Source organism: Hydractinia symbiolongicarpus, chromosome 4, assembly GCF_029227915.1.
Source record: "Hydractinia symbiolongicarpus strain clone_291-10 chromosome 4, HSymV2.1, whole genome shotgun sequence".
Classification (NCBI taxonomy): Eukaryota; Metazoa; Cnidaria; class Hydrozoa; order Anthoathecata; family Hydractiniidae; genus Hydractinia; species Hydractinia symbiolongicarpus.
In genome coordinates, this window is record NC_079878.1 from 19,624,355 (window position 1) to 19,644,218 (window position 19,864).

Genomic DNA, 19,864 nt, shown 5'->3' on the forward strand with positions numbered 1-19,864 from the left:
AATTATGGAAATTCGTCGAAGATAAGGGAACAGCCAACAGGAACTGTGGCTTTAGGTTTATTTAAAAAACAGGACATTGTAACTTGATGGGTTCGCGAAAAGGCTGTTGTCTGTGTTCCTTATTGCGACAGTCGCTTCAATTTCACGTTTGGTACACCTGCGCATCTCGATTTTACTCTCAAAGGTTTGTTTCATGTGATATATGTCATTATATTTATATTTTTTTTATAAACAAAATACGTTTGGAAGGGAAACTTTAGCGGTAAAAAGGCTGTCGCTTATTTTGTTGAACTTCTAAAATTTGATACCGCGAATATGGCAATAAACAACGACACGTGAAATATTTTTTAATTCTTTATCAATTTTTACAGTTTCACAAGAAATAATCTCTCCTCTCTCAACCTTTTATGTTACTTTTGTAACATGAAACTTTTTCAAGAAAGTACAGTTTAAAACTATATTACAATATTAGATTTATTAACTTTCTAGCGAAATTTATTTCTTGCGAAATCTAAATAACCAGCTTAGTTTTGATATCGCAAATTTTATCCTCCAAAGGCAGGTTGGATGCAAATTCGCGAAAAGTAAATTGATTCAGCTTTCAGTGTGCCTAATGTTAAAGAAATGATAAAAAAAAATTTATATTCTCTAGCTTCTTTCGAACAACGAAACTTCTTTCATTTGAGCAATTTCCAAGGTTAAGTATTTATATACCACAAAATTTAAAATATTTCTAAGTCTATTTTAAAGCATGTATAGAAACTAAACTCTTTTGTGTTCTTGTTATAAGCGCGGTGTTGGAAAGAACTATCGATCGAGGAAGTAAACAGAACACACAAAGGAGTCTTTAAAACACGCTGTATTCACAATAAATGGAAAGCACTATTGAACTTTTTATTGTTTTCGTTTGTTTCCATCGCACGTCTCGTAAAATTTAAAAACATTTATTACATATATTAACTGCAAAGCCCAACGAGGGAGTGCTGTTTATTTTTGTTACGGATGCTTTTACATAAGCGAATGTGTAATCGAAAGTATGGTAAGTTTGGAAGTTCGTTAAGATGATTTTATTAGAAGCAAACGAGTTTGAAACCAACGTTCGCATGTTAAGAACAAGTTTACATGATACGACACGATTTTATCTTATTTCAACGCAGTCAAGGTATGTTACTTTTCACTCTTCCAACTAAGAAATCAGATTTGTTAGGAAAACTTATTTTGTGTTTTATTTTTAAAGTAGCATCCTCGCTAAGTTTCTTGTGAAAATGAGCATTCAGAGAAAGGATTTAGCGCGAAGAAAAACAATCTTAACGCGAGGGTATAAAGTTGAACACGATGGGAATGCCCTTAAACGTATGGAAAAGTTAATAAATGGTTGCTTACGAGAACAGAATCATTAGGTGCCTTTATAACTTCAAAAACAATCTTAGTATAGTTACTTAAAAAATGGTCGTGTATAAAACTAAAAAATTTGTAAACACATTTACATTTTAAAACTTGAGATCAGTCGAAATTCTGCCTGAAATGTTTATTTGACTTATAAAGACATTTATCTCTATTGTTTTTCATTTGCACACAAAAATCACGTTCATTTGTTTCGCCTACTTCATGACGAAGCAACTTGTAAACATCAATCTTTTTAACGAAACTTGGCGCGTTGTATCTTTCGATATAAATATAATATATTCACCGCTGCCAGAATTCGTCATGGCGAAAGCAAATATAAATTATTTAAATCTTTTTAAGTCAAATAAGCTTTCATGTTTTCGTTTGGCTTTTGCTTCAGAAACTCCGCTTTTTCTAAACTTAGTGCATACTTTCACTCACAACAAACTTAGTTTCTATTCCTCTATGTTACAGATAAAATCTAGTCAAATTTTACTTTGCAGATATATATCTTTGTGAAAGAAATAAAAAAAGTATATAATTATTATAACTATTTATATACTTTTAGATGTATGTGTTTTATAAATTGGCGCTCTAATGACACGGGGAAATTTTAATATGTAAGCCTTTGGTCATGATAATAACCCTTAATTACTTCGCGCAGAACCTTTGCCAGTTGCGAAGTGTTAAAATTTTCCTGTTTGTTGTCCTTGTTCCTCGTTATGTGAAAACATTTTTTTAACCTGATAACAATAAAAGGGAAATTGCGAAGCTTTTAAAAGCCAAAGGAATTACTATACGCCTTTTTAAAATGCCACTAAAAACGTAAAGAAAGTCATGGTTAGTTTTTAAAAACAATGGTTTCTAAAGCCTTTTAAAAATGAAATCTAAAGTCTAACTGATCAAGTAAACACGTAAATTAAGTCCCAAGTAAATAACTACCGAGTAACAAGCAAGCAGAAATTGACTCTTTAAGTTGAAAACTTTAGCGATCTTATCCTTAGTCCAAATTTTATGTTGCTAGTAGAAAAAGCGAATGCCTGTTCTTAAACGGTTTTTTATTGTGAAAAAAAATGTAAATAAATCTTTATCTGTTAAGAGCACTCGTTGACATAACATTCCATTTGCGGTTTGTCAGGTACACATTATCTCATACATAAATATAATGAAGGCTTGTTAGAAACATGATGATCTGTTGTTTCCGCTACTGCTCTTGTTTGAACTACAACGTTATTGTTTACAGTTCTCGTAATTACGTTTTTACAAAGTTAGCAGCAGGAGAGCGCGTAAAAATCGAAGGTTCACCACGAAACAGTTTTGTGTTTCGTATATTACCTTTTTAACCTGATCACGTGAATAATAGAAAATTTTAAAAACCTGTGATAAAAGGAGTCAGTGTTTAAGTATTTCGAAAGTGCACCATGAACTTTCTCTCTTTTTTTTCCTCTTCTTGTTTTGACAATTTTCTGTAAACAAACACAGTTTCGTTCGGTTGTTCGTAACTTGTGCATAATTTCAAAACATCTCGAACACGCAGCGCAGATCGAGTAGCGTTTAGTGTGCTGGTGTCGACCATAACGAAATGTGCTTGATCACAGATATTCCGCATTTTAATTTGTTGCTCTTCCACGTGCTGGTTCCTGGGTTAAAGTTTCATTTAGATAAAAAGGAACAACGAAGGAGAATTAATTGTTGTTATGAGAAACGAAGAGGGAGATAATGGTGTGTGCGAACTAACTTCCTTGTAGCCTTTAAGAATAGCAGATATTATTTTAAAAAGGTCGACTTTGTGAATAAACAAGAGGAGTTGCTTGTTGTTGTTGTAATCGTTTTTTTTTTCAGCGAAAGCATATGTAACAAATGGCAAGTATACTAATGTATACTTGCCATTTGCTTTGCAAGTAGCTATGCGATGTGTTTTAATGTATGGTTATTTTTGTTTGTAGAATAATAATTAAACAATGGAATTTGATCCGATTCCTAAAATACCTTCTGGAAAAGAAGCAAGCGTTCAATTGCACGAGCTAGATCACCAAGTTAAACAGGTAGGAAACCTTCCTTTTTTTCTTTAAAATCCTATCTTTCTTCTTTCAGTTTTTTGAGTGGTTGCACTGAAATTTAGTCTCATATAATAGATCTTCTTAACCGAATTAGCGTAGCAATATCGTATTATATCGAAGAATAATTTTTGTTTTTTTTTTCCAATTAAACATAAAGACTGGAATCTTTAAACATAAAACTAAGAATATTTTTATATGATTTGTTTGTTCTCGTGAAAAGAAGACGGTGAAAAAAATAATAGCATTTCCATTTTACCCTTACCGAACCCTTATCACAGTCAAATTATTGCTGTCGCAAAATAAATTTGATTTCAGCGGTCCAATTTGAAAATTCAGAAGGGAATTAACATGCGCTATGCTTGTGGCCATGACAACGGTTAAACAAATTAGCCTATTATATAACACCTTTCTACATCCTTTTTGAACATTTTTAAGAACGTCACGAATTATCTGCAACTCAGCAATTGCATTTTTTTTTAATTTTTTTTCTAAAATTTTTAATTTCCATCTGTATTTGCAGCTTCAGAAGAGGATGATCCAATACTGTCCATTGGATAAATCACTGAACCATCTTGATCACGGATATCCCGATAAACCAATGACGAATCATATTTATTCAAATCGTGTTCCGTTAAATTCTACGGGCGATGAGTTTGACGACGTTGAAGCTTACAAAAAGGAGATTGAAAAGATGAGGCGCCAGAATAACAAATTAGTCTTGGAAGCGGCGTATTTGAAAAACGAAAACTCAACTTGTGAAAGACGACTGCGAGAAGAGGCCTTGCTTCGGGAGAGGTAAAAGAGCTTTCCTGTATATAATAGCAGTTAAAAAAATAAATAAATGCACAGAGATAATAATTGATTTATCCATTTCATTTCAGCTTACAAGAGGAACTACAACGTCTTGCAAGAACCGTCGAATCGAACGAAAGATATTCCTCTCATACGAAAGACGAAAATTTTAATCTAGTCAATTCGCATACTGAAAATATAAAATTGCTTAATGAACAGGTATGCCCAGAATTAGTTATGTGTGTGTACACGAAGCTGGCTTATATCTTTGCCTTGAATATTTACTCGAGGCTTACCTGTTTTTTTAGCTGCAAATATTTCAACAAGATTATGAGGAAGAGCGGCGGGAGTGTGAAAAATTACGTGTACATAACAAGGAAATTGAAGCACAGCTGGAAGAAGCGAAGGAGACTTTAGAACGTCAACAAAAGAAGGTAGCGCATTAACATATTCCATTGTTCGTACGTTAGGAACTAATTTAATCAGTTTTTTGATAGCATTATTTCCTCGAAATTGTGGCAAAGGGGCAGGATATTTGTTTTGGAGCATTTTTATAAAAAACATTTCGAATTCACAATAATACGTCTATCTGAGAATTGAAGTTGTCGATGTGTCATTGTTAAGGTGATCGTTCTTAACGGGGATTTTCACGAAGCGAAGTGAACGGCGAATTCGACGGCGAATTCGACGGCGAATTCGCTTTTTAATTTTCACGACAAAATAAATAAGGCGCCAAATTCATTGTTTACATTAGTAAACCGCGTTTTGATTGGTTAAAAACTAGCAGCAAAACCTTTAGCCGCTAAAAAGTAGGAATTGTTTCTACTTTTCAGCCAAGCGAATAGTTTGATGCAAAATCAAAACAAACAAAACTGCGCATGCTCAGATACAATTCGCCGTTCAATTTGCTTCGTGAAAATCCCCCTTTAGAGCGACAATCGGTTGTGATTTATTATACGAACGATAGGTAGAAAATAAATGCTTTAAATTTGTTTGTTTCAGCTCCTCCTATATTCGCAATTGTTTTCGAATCCTATACGAACACATGTAAACCTTTCCACGTCAACACCGTATCACCCATCTTCATCGAAGTCTTCTACGGCTCCAAGTTCACCTCAATATTCACCAAAAGAACACAAGCAGTCTTCTCATAGACTGACGTCTAGACACCATAAATCTAACGATCATATAGTAGAAGCTACAATATCATCGTCTGAAGATCAGCCTCGGCGAAAATATTCACAGCCGTTGACGTCGTTTAATTATGAGAGTTTTGATTGGGACAACGAGAAGGTAATTATAAGGTTTTATGATACATGAAGAATAATCATAGAAACGAAAAGTTACTGTAGACTTATAAGCATTTTTAACGTCAAACCAATTCAACTGTACTTATATAATTTTTCATGTACCATGGTTTCAAAACGACAATGAGAGAAAAGCTCAGCTATCAGTTTTTCAAAAAAACTTTTTTCGACATAAACTAGTGTTTAAGGTCTCACTTAGAGTCATTGCGTGATCGTTGCATTAACATGCTCGGGTAGGCCATACTAGTTTAATTTTTTTCTCTGATTTTTTAGGAATTTATATCAAAAGGTGTTCCTACCAGAAAGACGTTTACCTACCGTCTTTAAAAAAGAACGACGGAGATAATCTTAAAATGGACTGGTTGTGAATGGTAATGCCTTCTTTTCTTTACAGAGGAAAAAACACCTGTGTGGAAGTGTTTCACTATGACATACACCAAGAAATGGTGGGAAAATCCTCAATCAACCTAAGAAACAATAATAAAGTCGAGAATTCATATATATATTTATATAAATATATATATATATATATATTAATTATGTATAGAAATAATGTATAGTAGCTATAGTATGCATATATGTTATATATATATAAACATGTTTATAACGAAAGAGAATTGCTAAATTATAATTTTTAGTAAAAGTATGCAAACATCTTCCTAAACTTTTAGCTAACTTGGGGAAAATAAAAGCCAACATGATTCCAAGGACTTTTCATCTCTTATGTATATAACAGAATGGCAAAAAGAGAGAAGAAATGGGAACAAGGTTAGTTAACAGAGCATCGGAATATGTGCAATCTATGAGGAGCAAAAAGAACCAACCCAATATGATCTTTGACTCTCTCTTAGAATAAAACATTGCTCGACTTTCCTTACATAACCTTCTTACACGTAGATATTTCAGGTTGTACAGGTAGAAGCATGCTTGCGTTATTTCTTTTGCGCACACCGTAAAGTGCATGAAAGCACCACAAGTACAGAAGAGATTCAGGATTTTAGAGGTTCGCGTCACAACTCTTCTGCCCAGCTCTCCGTGGGAGAGGTTACTATTTTGCACTGCTAACTTGAAGATATTGCTTAAAATAGCAATTAGAAACAATCCAAGATTAGCTGGTAGATATTTAATTGCAAAAATAAAAGCGTTGCAAATTTTGTTTACCATGCTTATTGCACGAAAGCATCTCATACGACGCAAATTTAAGAAATCATCACAAATGAACACAATTGTTTGACTCAAAGTTTTCAGTAAACATTTTAGTGTGGAAAAATTAAGCCGGATACACATGCACGTTTTTTGTTTTAATGGATTTATATTTTACACTTTTAACCTTAACGTCGTGTCTTCTTTTTTTTACTTCATACTTCTTTACCGTCAATTTTATTCACGTTAGCATTATTAAATAAAATAGGCCACTACTTCTTCGGTGTCTATTTTGTTTTATACATAAGAATATCTATATCAACAACCTCGTTCCCAGGGCAATTTTTCGCTTTTTTGATACCGAGACGGCGCGAAGAAATGACCCTGGGGGGCTGGTTAAAATCAGCACGATTCGTGCTGATTTTTAATTTTGCAAAATTTGGTCATTTTGTTAAGAATTGCATGCGGACCGCCGAGAACACCGTATTGCTATAATTTATGCAAAACAATCTTGGATCGAAATCAAGGATATTTTAGTTTTTTAAGTTTTATTTTTAATCAAAAACAAGTTAGCTAAAGTGTTTTGAGTTTTTGCTTCAAGAAAACATGATTTCAGTGTTGCCTTCGCTTTCATTGGCTACAAACAAATTTTAAATATATATTTATTTTAAAGTTTTCAGCCATCTATGCTAGCTAGCTAGCAAAGGTCCAAGACGTACTTTTGTAGCTATAAAGGTTGTGCAAACCAAGGTAGCTAGCTACACTTTTTTAATTATGTTTTTTAGCTATCTTTATTTCATATTATAGTTAAAAGTGAAAGTACTTTTAGCTAGCTATAGCTAGCTATCAAGCCACAGAATTCTCAGAGGGTTTTGTGATTAGAATTACTGAAGATGCCTATTATTATTTTATTATTTACCCAGGGTAGCCTCTTCAGGGTCCTGCGAAGGAATTCCTAGCACATTTAAAGCCATTTGAGCTACAAAAGTTGTGCAAGCACAGCAATTACTCAACTAGACAACCGCCTAAGATATCAATCCTATTCTCATGCTGAACGCTAAGCAGAAAGGATAGATTCACACTTTTATAGTCTCTGACATGACTTGGTGGGGTTTAAACCCAAGACCTTCCGCACTGAAAGCGAACGCTCTACCACAGGGCTAGCTAGTTAAGCTTTTAGTATTTTTTTAGACACATGCAGTCTTTCTAATTCCATCTTTGTCTTGTTGGCGACTTATTGCTGACGTGAACCTCTATAAACCTAAGTTGAGGCTTTATCACGCCGGCATTATAGTGGCATGGTGTAGCTATATATTATACTAGTATTGAGTCATCAACGTAACCATCATGTGTCAGTCAGATACAGATCAGATATTTACGTTTTGACGTATATAATAACTGGCTCCTTTTGTCTGTTATTGTCATAACGTGCATATACACCTAAATAAAATCGTATTGTCTGAAAAATTTTCAGTTGTTACGTCAAAATTTATAATTGTCTTTAAAAAAAATCCTATCGCCCTGCTTTAAATGCCTAAATTCGGAAAGTATAGCTATTACAAAATCATTTTTTATGCTAATCCCATCAGACCAGCCTAGTAAAAGCATCTCCTAACAAGTTTTAAAGCTTACCTCCCAAGAAAAATCAAGTTGACCTAAATCGATTCATAACATCTTCAGAAAAAACAATTTAACGTTTATTTTGTTAAAATAACTACTGTATTCAAGAAACCAGACAATGTTTACCTCATGTTTTTAAGCCTTCACCTCACTTGTTCGCCATTTTGCAAGTGAGCATTTAAGAGTATAATTCCGTCACTAGTTAGAAACTCACATTCGGACCCCCAGGATGAGAGGCGAAACTTTGCGGATGTGATGTGATGTGATTTGTAAAAAAAAGTTCCACACGTTGATGAATAAGGACGAATCCTTTTTTCAAATAGTAATATTGCTTCTTGCCCACTTACCTAGTTGTCTTAACCACCAAAAGAAACAAGGTGTATTCTGCCTCTTGTCAATGTATCCTTGTCGTACAGCAATGGCAAGAGATTGAAGCGTGGGATCTTCCAACGTTGCTTGCACAATCATATCAGTGGTAATAGCTGAATCACTTCTCATGACAGCATTGGTGACTAAGTATAAAGGAAATTCACTTTCTTGTTGGGATGGAGCCTGCTTTTGCTGTGGATGGCGAGAAAGATAATCAGATGGGTTGACTGAACCAGGTTCGTGTATTAGCTGGAAATTGTAGCCTTGTAGTTTTAGTTTATGCCTCAGAATACGTGCTGGCATGTCCTGCTTCGTTTGCTTATACAAGGCTAGTAAAGGTTGATGATCTGTACTGGCAGTATATTGGGGAAGCCCATACAGATATATGTGGTTCTTCATTGTTCCAAAAACGAGAGCAAGGCTTTCAATCTCTAGTTGTGAGTAATTCCTTTCGGTAGGTGTAGTAGCTCTACTGTCATAACGAATAGGCTTAAAGATGTTGTCTTGAGGATCTCTCTGGGCAAGGATGGAAGCAAGACCATCCTTCTTCGATCCGTCTACAATAAGCTTGGTGTCCTTACAGGGATCAAAATAAGCCATTGTTGTGTGTTGCTTCAAAACTTCCTTGAGCTTGTTGTATGCAGTGTTGCACTCATCTGTCCACTCAAAAACTTGGCCTTTACATGTTAGTTGTCGTAAAGGTGCAGTAATGTTGGCATAACCAGGAATAAAGGTACAGCTGAAATTGGTCATGCCTAGAAAGGATCTCACTTCCGTTGCATTTGAAGGTGCTGTCATGGCATCAAGCGCAGTCACCTTGGCAGGATCCGGTGATATACCACTAGCCGAGAATATTAAACCAAAAAATTTAACAGATGTCACATTAAGTTGACATTTGGATCGTCCTAATGTTAATCCACAGTCTGCTAGTCGTTGTAGAACCTGGATTAATGTTAAATCATGTTCTCGTTGAGTACGACCAAATACAATGATGTCATCATAGATGTTAGCAGCCTGTTGGATGTCAGCTAAAGTGTTAGTCATTTCGTCATGGAATACTTCTGCAGCTGAATTGGTTCCAAAGTTGAGTCGCTTGAATTGACGTAGGCCTTTATGAGTGTAAAACACTGTGACGTATCGAGATGAGTCATCAATTTCAAATTGATTATAACCATGGTTCATGTCCAGCTTAGAAAAATGGCATGCCCCATTCATTCTGTATCTAAGTTCCTCAATCGTTGGTATGACATGACGCGTGCGTTGAATTGCTTTATTGGCGGTAGTCATGTCAATACTCATTCTAATTTGTGATGGATCGGCTTTTGGTGTTATGACAATGTTGGAGACCCAGTCAGTTGGTCCCTCTACCCGTTCAATGACATCTTCCTTTTCCAGCTCCTGTAACAGAGTCTCCAACTTTTCACGGTGTGCAAACGGAATACGACGTTGCGCTTGCACAACTGGGCAAACTGTTTCATCAATATGAAGGTGAACCTGACGATATTTATGCTTCCCAATGCCATTGAATACTACATCAAAGTGGTGCATAATTGCATCAACCTTCTGTTCTTGATTGTGTGTTGTGACTTCAAGCTGCTTTTCAAGTTCAACCGATGTCTCTATGGGAGTTAGATGTTTGGCCATTTCTCTATAATCTAGATGTTGTACTTTGGTGTGTACCTGTTTTACAGTTTGTTGGTTGTCAAGGTGATTTACATTGATAGCCAATACATCTAAATCGAAAGCTGTGTATTTGCCCATTAAACTTTGTGCAGCAGCTCCCTCTGTTACATAAAAGGTAGCCTGGACATTGTTGTTGTTGTTGGCAGTGATTTGTGCCTCAAACGCCCCCTTGATTGGTAATGTAACTGAGTTGTATGGTTGCAGTTTTGCCTTGGTTGATTGAAGAGGAATGTGTTTTAAGTGTTCTTCATAAACATTCCATGGAATTACATTTGCATCTGCCCCCGAATCTACTTGCATAGTGATCCTGGTGTTGTCGATGTTTACCTCGATTACAGTGGATGGATAGTTTTCACAGGTGGTTCGTAGCTTCTCCGTCACTGCATCAAGTTTAATTTCTGTTGCCCCATATTCGTAAAATGACCCTCCTTGTGGTCCTGGCTGTGCAATAAGCAAGTTGACTTTCTTGCTTTCACAAACTCGTGAAAAATGATTTTTCTTGCCACAGTTATTACATGTGGCACCTCTTGCTTTGCAACTTCCTTTGTGTGGTGTCGTTTCTCCACAATAACGACACAACTCAACCATTTTTGTTGATTTGTTGGCAGGCTTCTTTGGTGCCAGCCGCATACCTTGCTGATCAGCATAATGTGCCAATTTGTTAAGGTCGATATTCTCCGCCGAATGAGTATTATGAGGTTCCATCGTGTTTGCCTTCATGTAGCTAACTTCTCGGTGAGCCAGCTCCATAGATTGTGCCAGTTTCATCATTTGCTCGAAAGTCATATCATCTCTTATGACAGCTGTTTGCAATTTAGGAATCGGTGTGTGTAGAGTAACCACCAACTTAATTGCTTCCTTCATGTTCATTTGATCAAATTCACAGTCTCTTGCTTTAGTCTTTAAACGAGTAACCCATTGATCATGAGTTTCTTGAGTTGAGAGTGGTCTCATGCAGAAAAATTTGTATCTTTCTGCAGTGAGATTCTTTGAACCTTTGAAATGCTCTTCGATCTTCCTCTTTGCCTCAGTGTATGTCGTCCCTGTATCTTCGAGGGTGTTGTAGAGCTCCCGCAACTGATGGCCGCCTAAGGCTAGGAGCGCTGCTTTTTTCTTAACTTCTGGTGAGACAGCCCCATCTTCTGTCGGTACTGTATCTAGTCCTTCAAAAGTAAAACAATATTCCAAATTTTCTACCCACATACACCAACGCTTGTGTATGTTTGAAGTATTTTCTTCGTGATCCTGTAGTTGAAATTCTTGCACACACGAGCGAAGATTCGCTAAGGCATGCGCCATATTTGTTTATGTTTTACGCACACAACACTTGAAGCCTAATTTGGTTGAGCGTGGTGATGTCCTACGTAAAGTCGTAGCCGTAGTACAAAAAAAAATGGCGGAGGTGGCTCCTGGCGAGCGACGCAGCTTGAGCGTAACAGTTTTCTTCCAAACAGTACAAGAATTCAGTACAAGGTTGAAAACGTATTTGTACTTATCTGACAATGTTTCTGAAATGTTGTGGTAAATTTTCTTTGTATAAAATCCAATCCTCGTCGCCAAATGAGAGATACCAGCAGGACAAGAAATAACACGTGTGTCTCGTAATATAGTTAAATACAAAGAGGCTATGTACACTTCACTCCGTGCCTTACATATACAAATATATAACAGTCTGTATATATGCAGTCTCCGACACTACATTTCCCAAAGATCCAAAACAACGAACTATATGGATCAAACTGATCAAAAGAGAGGATACACTTCCAAAGAATTTTAAGATCTGCGAATCTCATTTTACTTCTGAGTTCTTTGACTTTAGAAAGAAAAAAACAAAAAGAAGGTTAGTAGATTTTTTCATTTTTATCGTCATTCATCGAACTCATGCGCTATTATCTAATTCGAATACGTTTACATATCAAAACTCACTGATCAAATTAAAAATATTCGCGGATTCTAACTCGCAATAGCAACGACACTCCGCTTCGCTCGTCATTATCTTACACTTTCCACACTTGCACCACGTCCTTACAGCAACAGCAACACGTTAAGGGACTTCTTCTTGAAAAGTATCCTCATCACAGCTCTCCCAACTGAAATCCGAGTCAGTGCTTGGTCTAGTATTTCGCCTGCTCAAATTGAAATTCTACAACATTTTCCCTGTCGCTCTTTTTTTCTTTTTTTGCGTTGTATTGCAACCGAAGTTAGTATTCATTTTCAAAGATTCCTGATATTTTCACAGGGGTAAACATATTCATTGCCAATGAATTTCATTATTAAAGTTTGAGTAAAAAATTTCAATGCAGAAGATGATTTACGATCTTCTAACAGGTGACGTCAGAGCACTCAAGGTGAAGAAATTTATAAAACAGCATTGTGGATGTTTTACCTTGTGTCGGAGGTGAATTTTTGAATCTTTGAATAGGCATTATTAACATATAATTGCGAATTAAGGAAAATAAACTTTATATTCGTAAATCACGTATGAATATGAGCCAATTTAGGTCAACTTAATTTTTCTCGGGAGGTAAGCTTTAACTCAATATCTTTCTTTTTATCCTTCTTTTTTATCATATTGCAGTTTTGGTTTTCACGAAACAGGTCCCTGGAAACTCATTTACAACTAAAAGGCCACTATGGTCAAATCAATTGACTTTTTTCAATAAATTTATGTTTGTTGCTTTACTAAGAGATTAAAGTCATAAAACATAGGATGTTGCATTTCATGCAGTCAGAGAAAATTGTTATTTAATCTGTAAATTCGATTGTTATTTAATCTGTAACCGATTTAATTAAGCGTATAACTAATTAGTTAATTAAATGGTATGAACTTCCTAATCCAGTTTTTTAATCTTTTTCAACCAAATCAACAGCATATGATTTTATTTTTTTGTTTATGTGTTCTGCACCGAAAGAATATTAGCTAGAGTGTAAAAGAAGGTCTGTTCGGGAGAAATAGGATTAGTTATGTATACCTGCATATACCTTGTGTTGTATTTAAGCTAGCTAGATGCTGCTAAACATGTCTTCAAGAAAACCTTCATTGTGTTTTTTACTACACCCTGTGCACAAAAGCTAGCATAGCTAGCTTTAGAGTCTACTAGCTACCTCCTCAACTGCACTGCAAAAAAACAGAAGCTTACTTTAACAGCCTCTGGGTACAACTAAAAGCTATTTAATTTTGTTTGCACGTTAAGCTATACTAACAATGCCAAATATTTTATTTTTCACAAAAATAAATTCAGTCCCGCAGAACATAAACATTCCAGCGTCCCGATCGCACATAAACTTAGCCGCCATTATTGTTTTTCTGTTATTATTCAATTTTGTGCGCATAAATTAATTTATCTTCATAATAAACGGAACTTGAGAAACCAATCAGATATCATAACTGACCAGTGTGGCCCAGGGTCATTTCTTCTCGTCGTCCGAGATCGTCAAAAAGAGAAAAATGGGCCTGGGGACGAGGTTGTCTATATCAACAGCAAAATGAATTCTCCTGCATAGTGCTATTTCAATCAGTTTCAGCCTAATCCGCCTGGATTAGTTTAGGAACAACAGCGTTGTTTTGTTAACGATTGACACTACTTGCCAACAATTGTGGTGAATGACTTGCTTGACCTTTTAACCTCTTCTTTGGTGGGAAGGAGCTCACACAAGTAGCTAGAAACAATAGACACAGCTGTATTTTTTTAAAAACTATATTATTTTAACTATAATTTGATAACTATATTATATCTCTATGACAGAGACCTGATAAATATGTTACAGTTAGACACCACAGAATTTGACGCGAGCAATAGCTTGAAGCGGTCGTCCTTAAACCTGATATTTTTATCAAATTTTAAAATTCCACATCTTTTAAATGGCGCTTAGGAGAGAGAGTTTTGTGACTTTTTCGGTTGCAATCACCAACTTTGACAACATTAAGATTCGGAGGCTGACTAATTCCTAAGTTTAAATATAGTGGTTTCTCTTTTTTCCCAAAACCGCGCACAAAATAAACGTAACGTCTTCAAAAGTATCAAGCACTACGTACACATCGATGACAGAAGACGCTCTCCGACGAGTTCCGACGTAGAAGTTTTTACACGTTTATGTCCGTCAACATTACTGACGGTGAAGACAATACCGGCTGGTGTGACGGAGATATAACTATGGGTTCAGTTGTCGTAAAACGCCATCCATCAACACAATCGCTGACATTGTTTTCGTAGTGCAGGTTGGCCGTCATATTATGGCTAAAACGTATGTTAATCCTGATACCAGTTTGCCAAAAATCATGCGTAAAAGTAAGCATAAAAATACATTTAAATATGACCAATGTCCATTCTGCACTCTGCGCCACGTTTTCACCGTTTCTGTTATGATGCGTTAAACCAGGTATCATAAACACAGCAAATATGCCCAAGTTGACCATCAAGCCACACACGCAGCAAAAACGCACAATAAACAAAAAGCAACTGTGTTTCATTTTGTACGTTATATATGTTTGCATGGTAGCGTACAAGGTAGCTCCAACAAAATATAGACCAGCTCCTATGAAGTGGAGTGTTATATACGAAGACAATTGAAAACACGCAACGATTATTTTGCCAAAGACGAATACCAAGCCAAAACTGAATGATACTTTATTTAAAACACTGCCCATTTTGTACTCGTTTTTTATTTGATAAAACTTAACGATCAAGATAGCTAAGGTACATCCGCTACTCATAATCATGCCAAAAGTAAAAACACTGGAGTGAGGTTTTAAATCGCCAGTATCACTTACATACGGTACAAAGGGTAGTCTGTGGATCTTTCCATTGTTTATACCGATAAGATAAGAAAAGATACAAGCGAAACTTGAAAAGAAAACAGTTATGAGGGGCAACGAAACCAATATCCAGGAAGATTGAGACGACCGAAAACAACGACTCATCCTCAACTTTTTCTTCTGTGTGATCGGTACACTTCTGGTAGAAAAAACATTCGAGTGTATATCGTTCAAACTTTCTTTCCTCGTCTGAAAAAAATCGAAACTGTTTGTATGCACATCTTGTCAGTAATGCTTTTATGAAAAAACACAAACCAAAGCGACTCATATTACAGGGAAATTCCATGCTTATTGCACGAAATCATTTCATACGACGCAAATTTAAGAAATCATCACAAATGAACACAATTGTTTGACTCAAAGTTTTTAGTAAACATTTTAGTGTGGAAAAATTAAGCCGAATACACATGCACGTTCTTTATGTAAAAACATTGTCCTCAGTGTTTTAAATTTTATGGAACATAGACGATAACACGAGAATAAAGAAAGAACACCATTTTGTACCGGGTTTTCCTGAAAAAATACAGAAAATCTGCGTTAGATACAAATTACGTGGCTTAACTTTCGTGTAATAAGGTATCACATTGTATAAAAAAGTGACACGCTGCAATTTTCAAAACTTAAAAAAAAGAAACTTTATTTAGAAAATTAACTCACTTTAAAGCATGAATCATTTATATTCAGGACAGCTTTAATTGTTGAAATTTTAATGTTTTACGTGAATTGAATAGAAACCTAATCGCACACGTACGAAACTTTTCCTGTTTCCTTTTCAACAACAGCATCTTTAGCGTGTATAGCAAATCTGTGAAAAAGTAAATCAACAAGGTCGGTCGATAAGAAAGTAACACATTCATTAGTGCTCACAGAGGATATCGAAACAATAAAACGTTCTACAAATTGTTACACTATGTTTTTACAATTACATACTCTAAATACATCTACAAATTATGCCTTAAATAAACAAAAAGGTATTTGTTAATCCCCAAGGGTCAGGCTCAGTGTTAGAACTCTCTGGGGAAAAAATAACCAACAAATATTAACAAAAACGTGAATACAAAAAATTATCCTAAAACAAATAAACAACTTAGTTGAAAGTTTGAACAGCAACATTAAAAGATAAACACATGCCGGGAAAAAATACAATCAATTTTCATCAACAAAAGAATATAAAACCTAAGTTTACAAAGAGTATAAAAAGAATACATAAATTAAAAAGCCTAAATTATTAGCCTAAATTACAAGGAATAAACTATTAACAATAATAAATACATATACAATATATACATATAAATATATTAGGTGCTACAAAAACCTCATATGTTATCGCTTTTTTAAATAGTTACGAGAGGAAAAAAACATGATATATTTACCATAGTAAATTTTAAAAATCCTATATTTTACATAGCTGATCTTTGTAAAGGTCTGAAAATAGGGTTTCGATTATTTTGTTACTGCTGAAATACATCAAACAGAAGATTAAGTTCAATTGACTTCAATGAGCTATAAAATCAAATGTATCACACTGTAAATAACCATGAACAAAAACAACAAACAAACGCAGTTGCATTTACTTATCGGCATACAGCAGAACAATGGCTATGATATACATAGCTGCTGCTGACCATCCCGCACCATAAGACCAGGAGAAAGACACATCAAGATCGTAAAATGTGCTTGTATATACACACAATCCAATGATGATCACCAACGCTAAAAAACATTTATATATACATAAATACACATTAAATATACATTATGAGAAAAAGCAAACTATTTTTAGTATTTTTATAGTTTCACTCCATACATGAAGTCTCTGTATGAATATAACAAGACATGGCATATTAGTTAAGATTAAACCACATCGACCGACTGATAGCCTTGTGGTAGAGTGTTCGCTTTCAGTGCGGGAGGTCTTGGGTTCAAACCCCGGCCGAGTCATGCCAGAGACAATAAAAGTGTGAATCTATCCTTTCTGCTTAGCGCTCAGCATGAGAATAGGATTGATATCTTAGGTGGTTGTCTAGTTGAGCGATTGCTGTGCTTCCACGACTTTCGTAGCTCAAATGGGAGCTTTAAATGCGCTAGGACCCCCTTCGCAGGACCCTCGTTGATAGCAGTACCAATAGGAACTGAAGAGGCTATTCCTGGGTAAATAATAGTAATAATAATAATAATAATCAATACTACTTTGTGCAAACGGAAAATTTAAAAACTGAGCACAAACACACTTTATATAGTATATAATCAGTAATATTGTGAAATTTTAGAATTTTGTTTGCTTTTTGAAATTTTAAAAGATATGTTTATTTGTTCTTAGCCTTAACATCTGCTTTGAAAGATTTTGAGGCTGAGAACAACGTTAAAAATGGGCTAGTTACAGTTTCTGCAATGTCAGAACTGTGGAAAGTCAATACAACTGCCTGTGAAGGTTTGAAAAATTAGGAAATTAGACTATTTTAGCCAAAGTCCATTTGTGAAAATTTAGTCCAGTGTTTTGAGAAGTTAAAAGTATCTGTTAAAAAACAAAGAATGTAAATGATTGCTTGTGGATTAAATAACCCTTTTTTATCCAATACTACAACAAAATTGTAAATTTTTTTCATCTACAACATTCAATAGTTCAAAAAATTTCATCCAGCAAGGTACAACCTATGTCACAAAACCGAAATATTCATATGCATTTAACAGAATGATAAAACGATAAGTAAAATATATTTACCAGACAAAAAGTAACATATCACAACTCGGCCCACTGGGAAGAAATATTTGCCAGTAACACAATATGCAGTCACAAAGATGAAACCGATTAATGTCAAAATCATAGCAATGATGTACGTTGCAATCAATGTATCTCGTCTTGCTATAAAAACATATACATAGAAACTATAAAACTTTAAAACACCTTTTAATAATTCTAAGAACTATATATATTTGCATTTCTGTTCATACTATAAAGTAACAATAAAACTTATGCAATCAGCCTGATTTTTTAATTAGTGTAGGGTTCAATCAAACCTATCAGGAGTCTGGCAGATTAGATTAACAAAAATTTTTCTTCATTTTAAACTAAGAATTGTTTTATTTGTCAAAGTCAAATAAAAAATTTAATATAGTCCACCTATTTAAAGGGTGAAAAAGTAAGCTGTGATCTTAGTACATGATTATGTCCTTTTTCTTATCGTGAAGATTAAAACTTGGTTGCTATTGTGGTTTAGATTTATTAAGGGTTGAAGTTAAAACACAATTATACCACACTGAGAACCAAGTTTATTTTTTTAAAGACTGAATTGGTGGGCAACTGAAAATACTTCTGCCTTTTTAATCAAGTGAAGAAGAAAATTTAAAGTCTTTACGAAGGTGTTGAATGCATAATATCATTTGAAACCCAAGATGCACATGTGCTATGATTATTTGATCTAAATCTCGGACATGCAAAGTCGTTTGCCTAAGCCTGATATTACAAGGCTGGGAAATCAACTTTCATATTTCCAAAAGTGAAGGTGTAAGAAGAAATTTGGAACAATTCGGCAAGTATTGCAACTATTTTAATTTATAAAACAGGATTTAGAAATAATTTAAGTGGATCTCACATTGAAATAAACACATCACAGCATTGAGACGTAAATCGCACAACTAGAACGTTTCAGTTGATTCTTTTGTTGCTCCACCCTGCAAAAATACCTGCCCCTGTTCACCAACAATTAGTTAAAAAGTTGTTTAAGAGATGGTTTATAACCATAACCATAAAGTAATGTAAAAAGCCGAATTGTCAAATTGTCGCTGGGGCAGTTTGTTGAGATAATCACGTAATATTACGGATTGCATAAGGTACACTTTTCGATTTATCATTATTATCAATCATCAGTAATTGACTAGCTATATATATACATGCTTTTATTGTTTGGGCTAAGAAAAACTTGTAAAAAATACATACGGAACCAATCATCCACACTATCTGGAACTTGAAAATCTTCACAGTCTTTTTCCTCACTGTCATCATGGACCTCAGTGTCGTGGTTATAATATATGGTTTCACACTGTTCAAAAAGGCCTACTCTGAAGCGGCTAACTCTACCAGGTTTCTACGAAAAATATGATTCATGAAGTATAGCTATCATGAACAAAGATTAAAGTGTTTTGAAAAACAATATGAAGAAAAAAAACACAGCATAAATTACTTACCACATCATTTGCTTTCTTCTCAAACTCGTACCAGTAATTTGTCGCAAGAGATATGATGATAATAAGTATGCTAAATATTGTGCAGCAATATACGGTAGCAGTTTTGTAAGTCATTTTTGCTTTCAGCTGAAATGTTAAATGTCGAGAAGAAAAATTTAGAATACACAAAATATCAATAAATTGATGACCTGCGGCTAGCTAGTTAAAAAGTCTTTGACACTCCTCCTCAGTTAAAAATTCCACGGTGTAAAACAAATGAAAGAAAGACCGGTCCCGCTCCCCCAGCACCTTTTTTGATGCCATGATCATCAAAAGCTTAGATTTCATCGTCGGTAAACTTTCCGCTACCAAAAACCGGTATAAGAAACTATGCGTCCGATAGAACCCATTCTAAATTAACCTTTATTTGTAAATCAACCTCATCCTTAGTGTGGTTCTTGTCTTCTTGATGGCCGTCAAGTAAGCGCTAGAGCGTGTTCGATATTGGGGAACAACAAGGTTGA

The 19,864-nt window shown here is 35.0% G+C and overlaps 3 protein-coding genes across 3 annotated transcripts; 1 reads left to right on the forward strand and 2 right to left on the reverse strand.

Moving 5' to 3' along the window:
- The first annotated feature begins 988 nt into the window (after positions 1-988).
- Positions 989-6,176, forward strand: LOC130641694 (uncharacterized). The gene is made up of 7 exons (XM_057448611.1): positions 989-1,162; positions 3,333-3,431; positions 3,967-4,241; positions 4,328-4,457; positions 4,547-4,672; positions 5,241-5,531; positions 5,819-6,176. The coding sequence occupies exons 2-7, from the start codon at positions 3,348-3,350 to the stop codon at positions 5,870-5,872; spliced, it is 960 nt and encodes a 319-aa protein (XP_057304594.1). The 5' UTR covers positions 989-1,162; positions 3,333-3,347; the 3' UTR covers positions 5,873-6,176.
- A 7,866-nt stretch (positions 6,177-14,042) lies between these two features.
- Positions 14,043-15,956, reverse strand: LOC130641695 (DNA damage-regulated autophagy modulator protein 1-like). The gene is made up of 2 exons (XM_057448612.1): positions 15,834-15,956; positions 14,043-15,365 (listed from the first exon to the last, which is right to left on the reverse strand). The coding sequence occupies exon 2, from the start codon at positions 15,279-15,281 to the stop codon at positions 14,445-14,447; it is 837 nt and encodes a 278-aa protein (XP_057304595.1). The 5' UTR covers positions 15,282-15,365; positions 15,834-15,956; the 3' UTR covers positions 14,043-14,444.
- A 111-nt stretch (positions 15,957-16,067) lies between these two features.
- Positions 16,068-19,749, reverse strand: LOC130641696 (uncharacterized). Its single transcript, XM_057448613.1, has 4 exons — positions 19,362-19,749; positions 19,114-19,261; positions 17,899-18,039; positions 16,068-16,889 (listed from the first exon to the last, which is right to left on the reverse strand). Exons 1-4 carry the CDS (start codon positions 19,473-19,475, stop codon positions 16,747-16,749), a joined length of 546 nt encoding a protein of 181 aa, XP_057304596.1. The 5' UTR covers positions 19,476-19,749; the 3' UTR covers positions 16,068-16,746.
- Between the last annotated feature and the right edge of the window lie 115 nt (positions 19,750-19,864).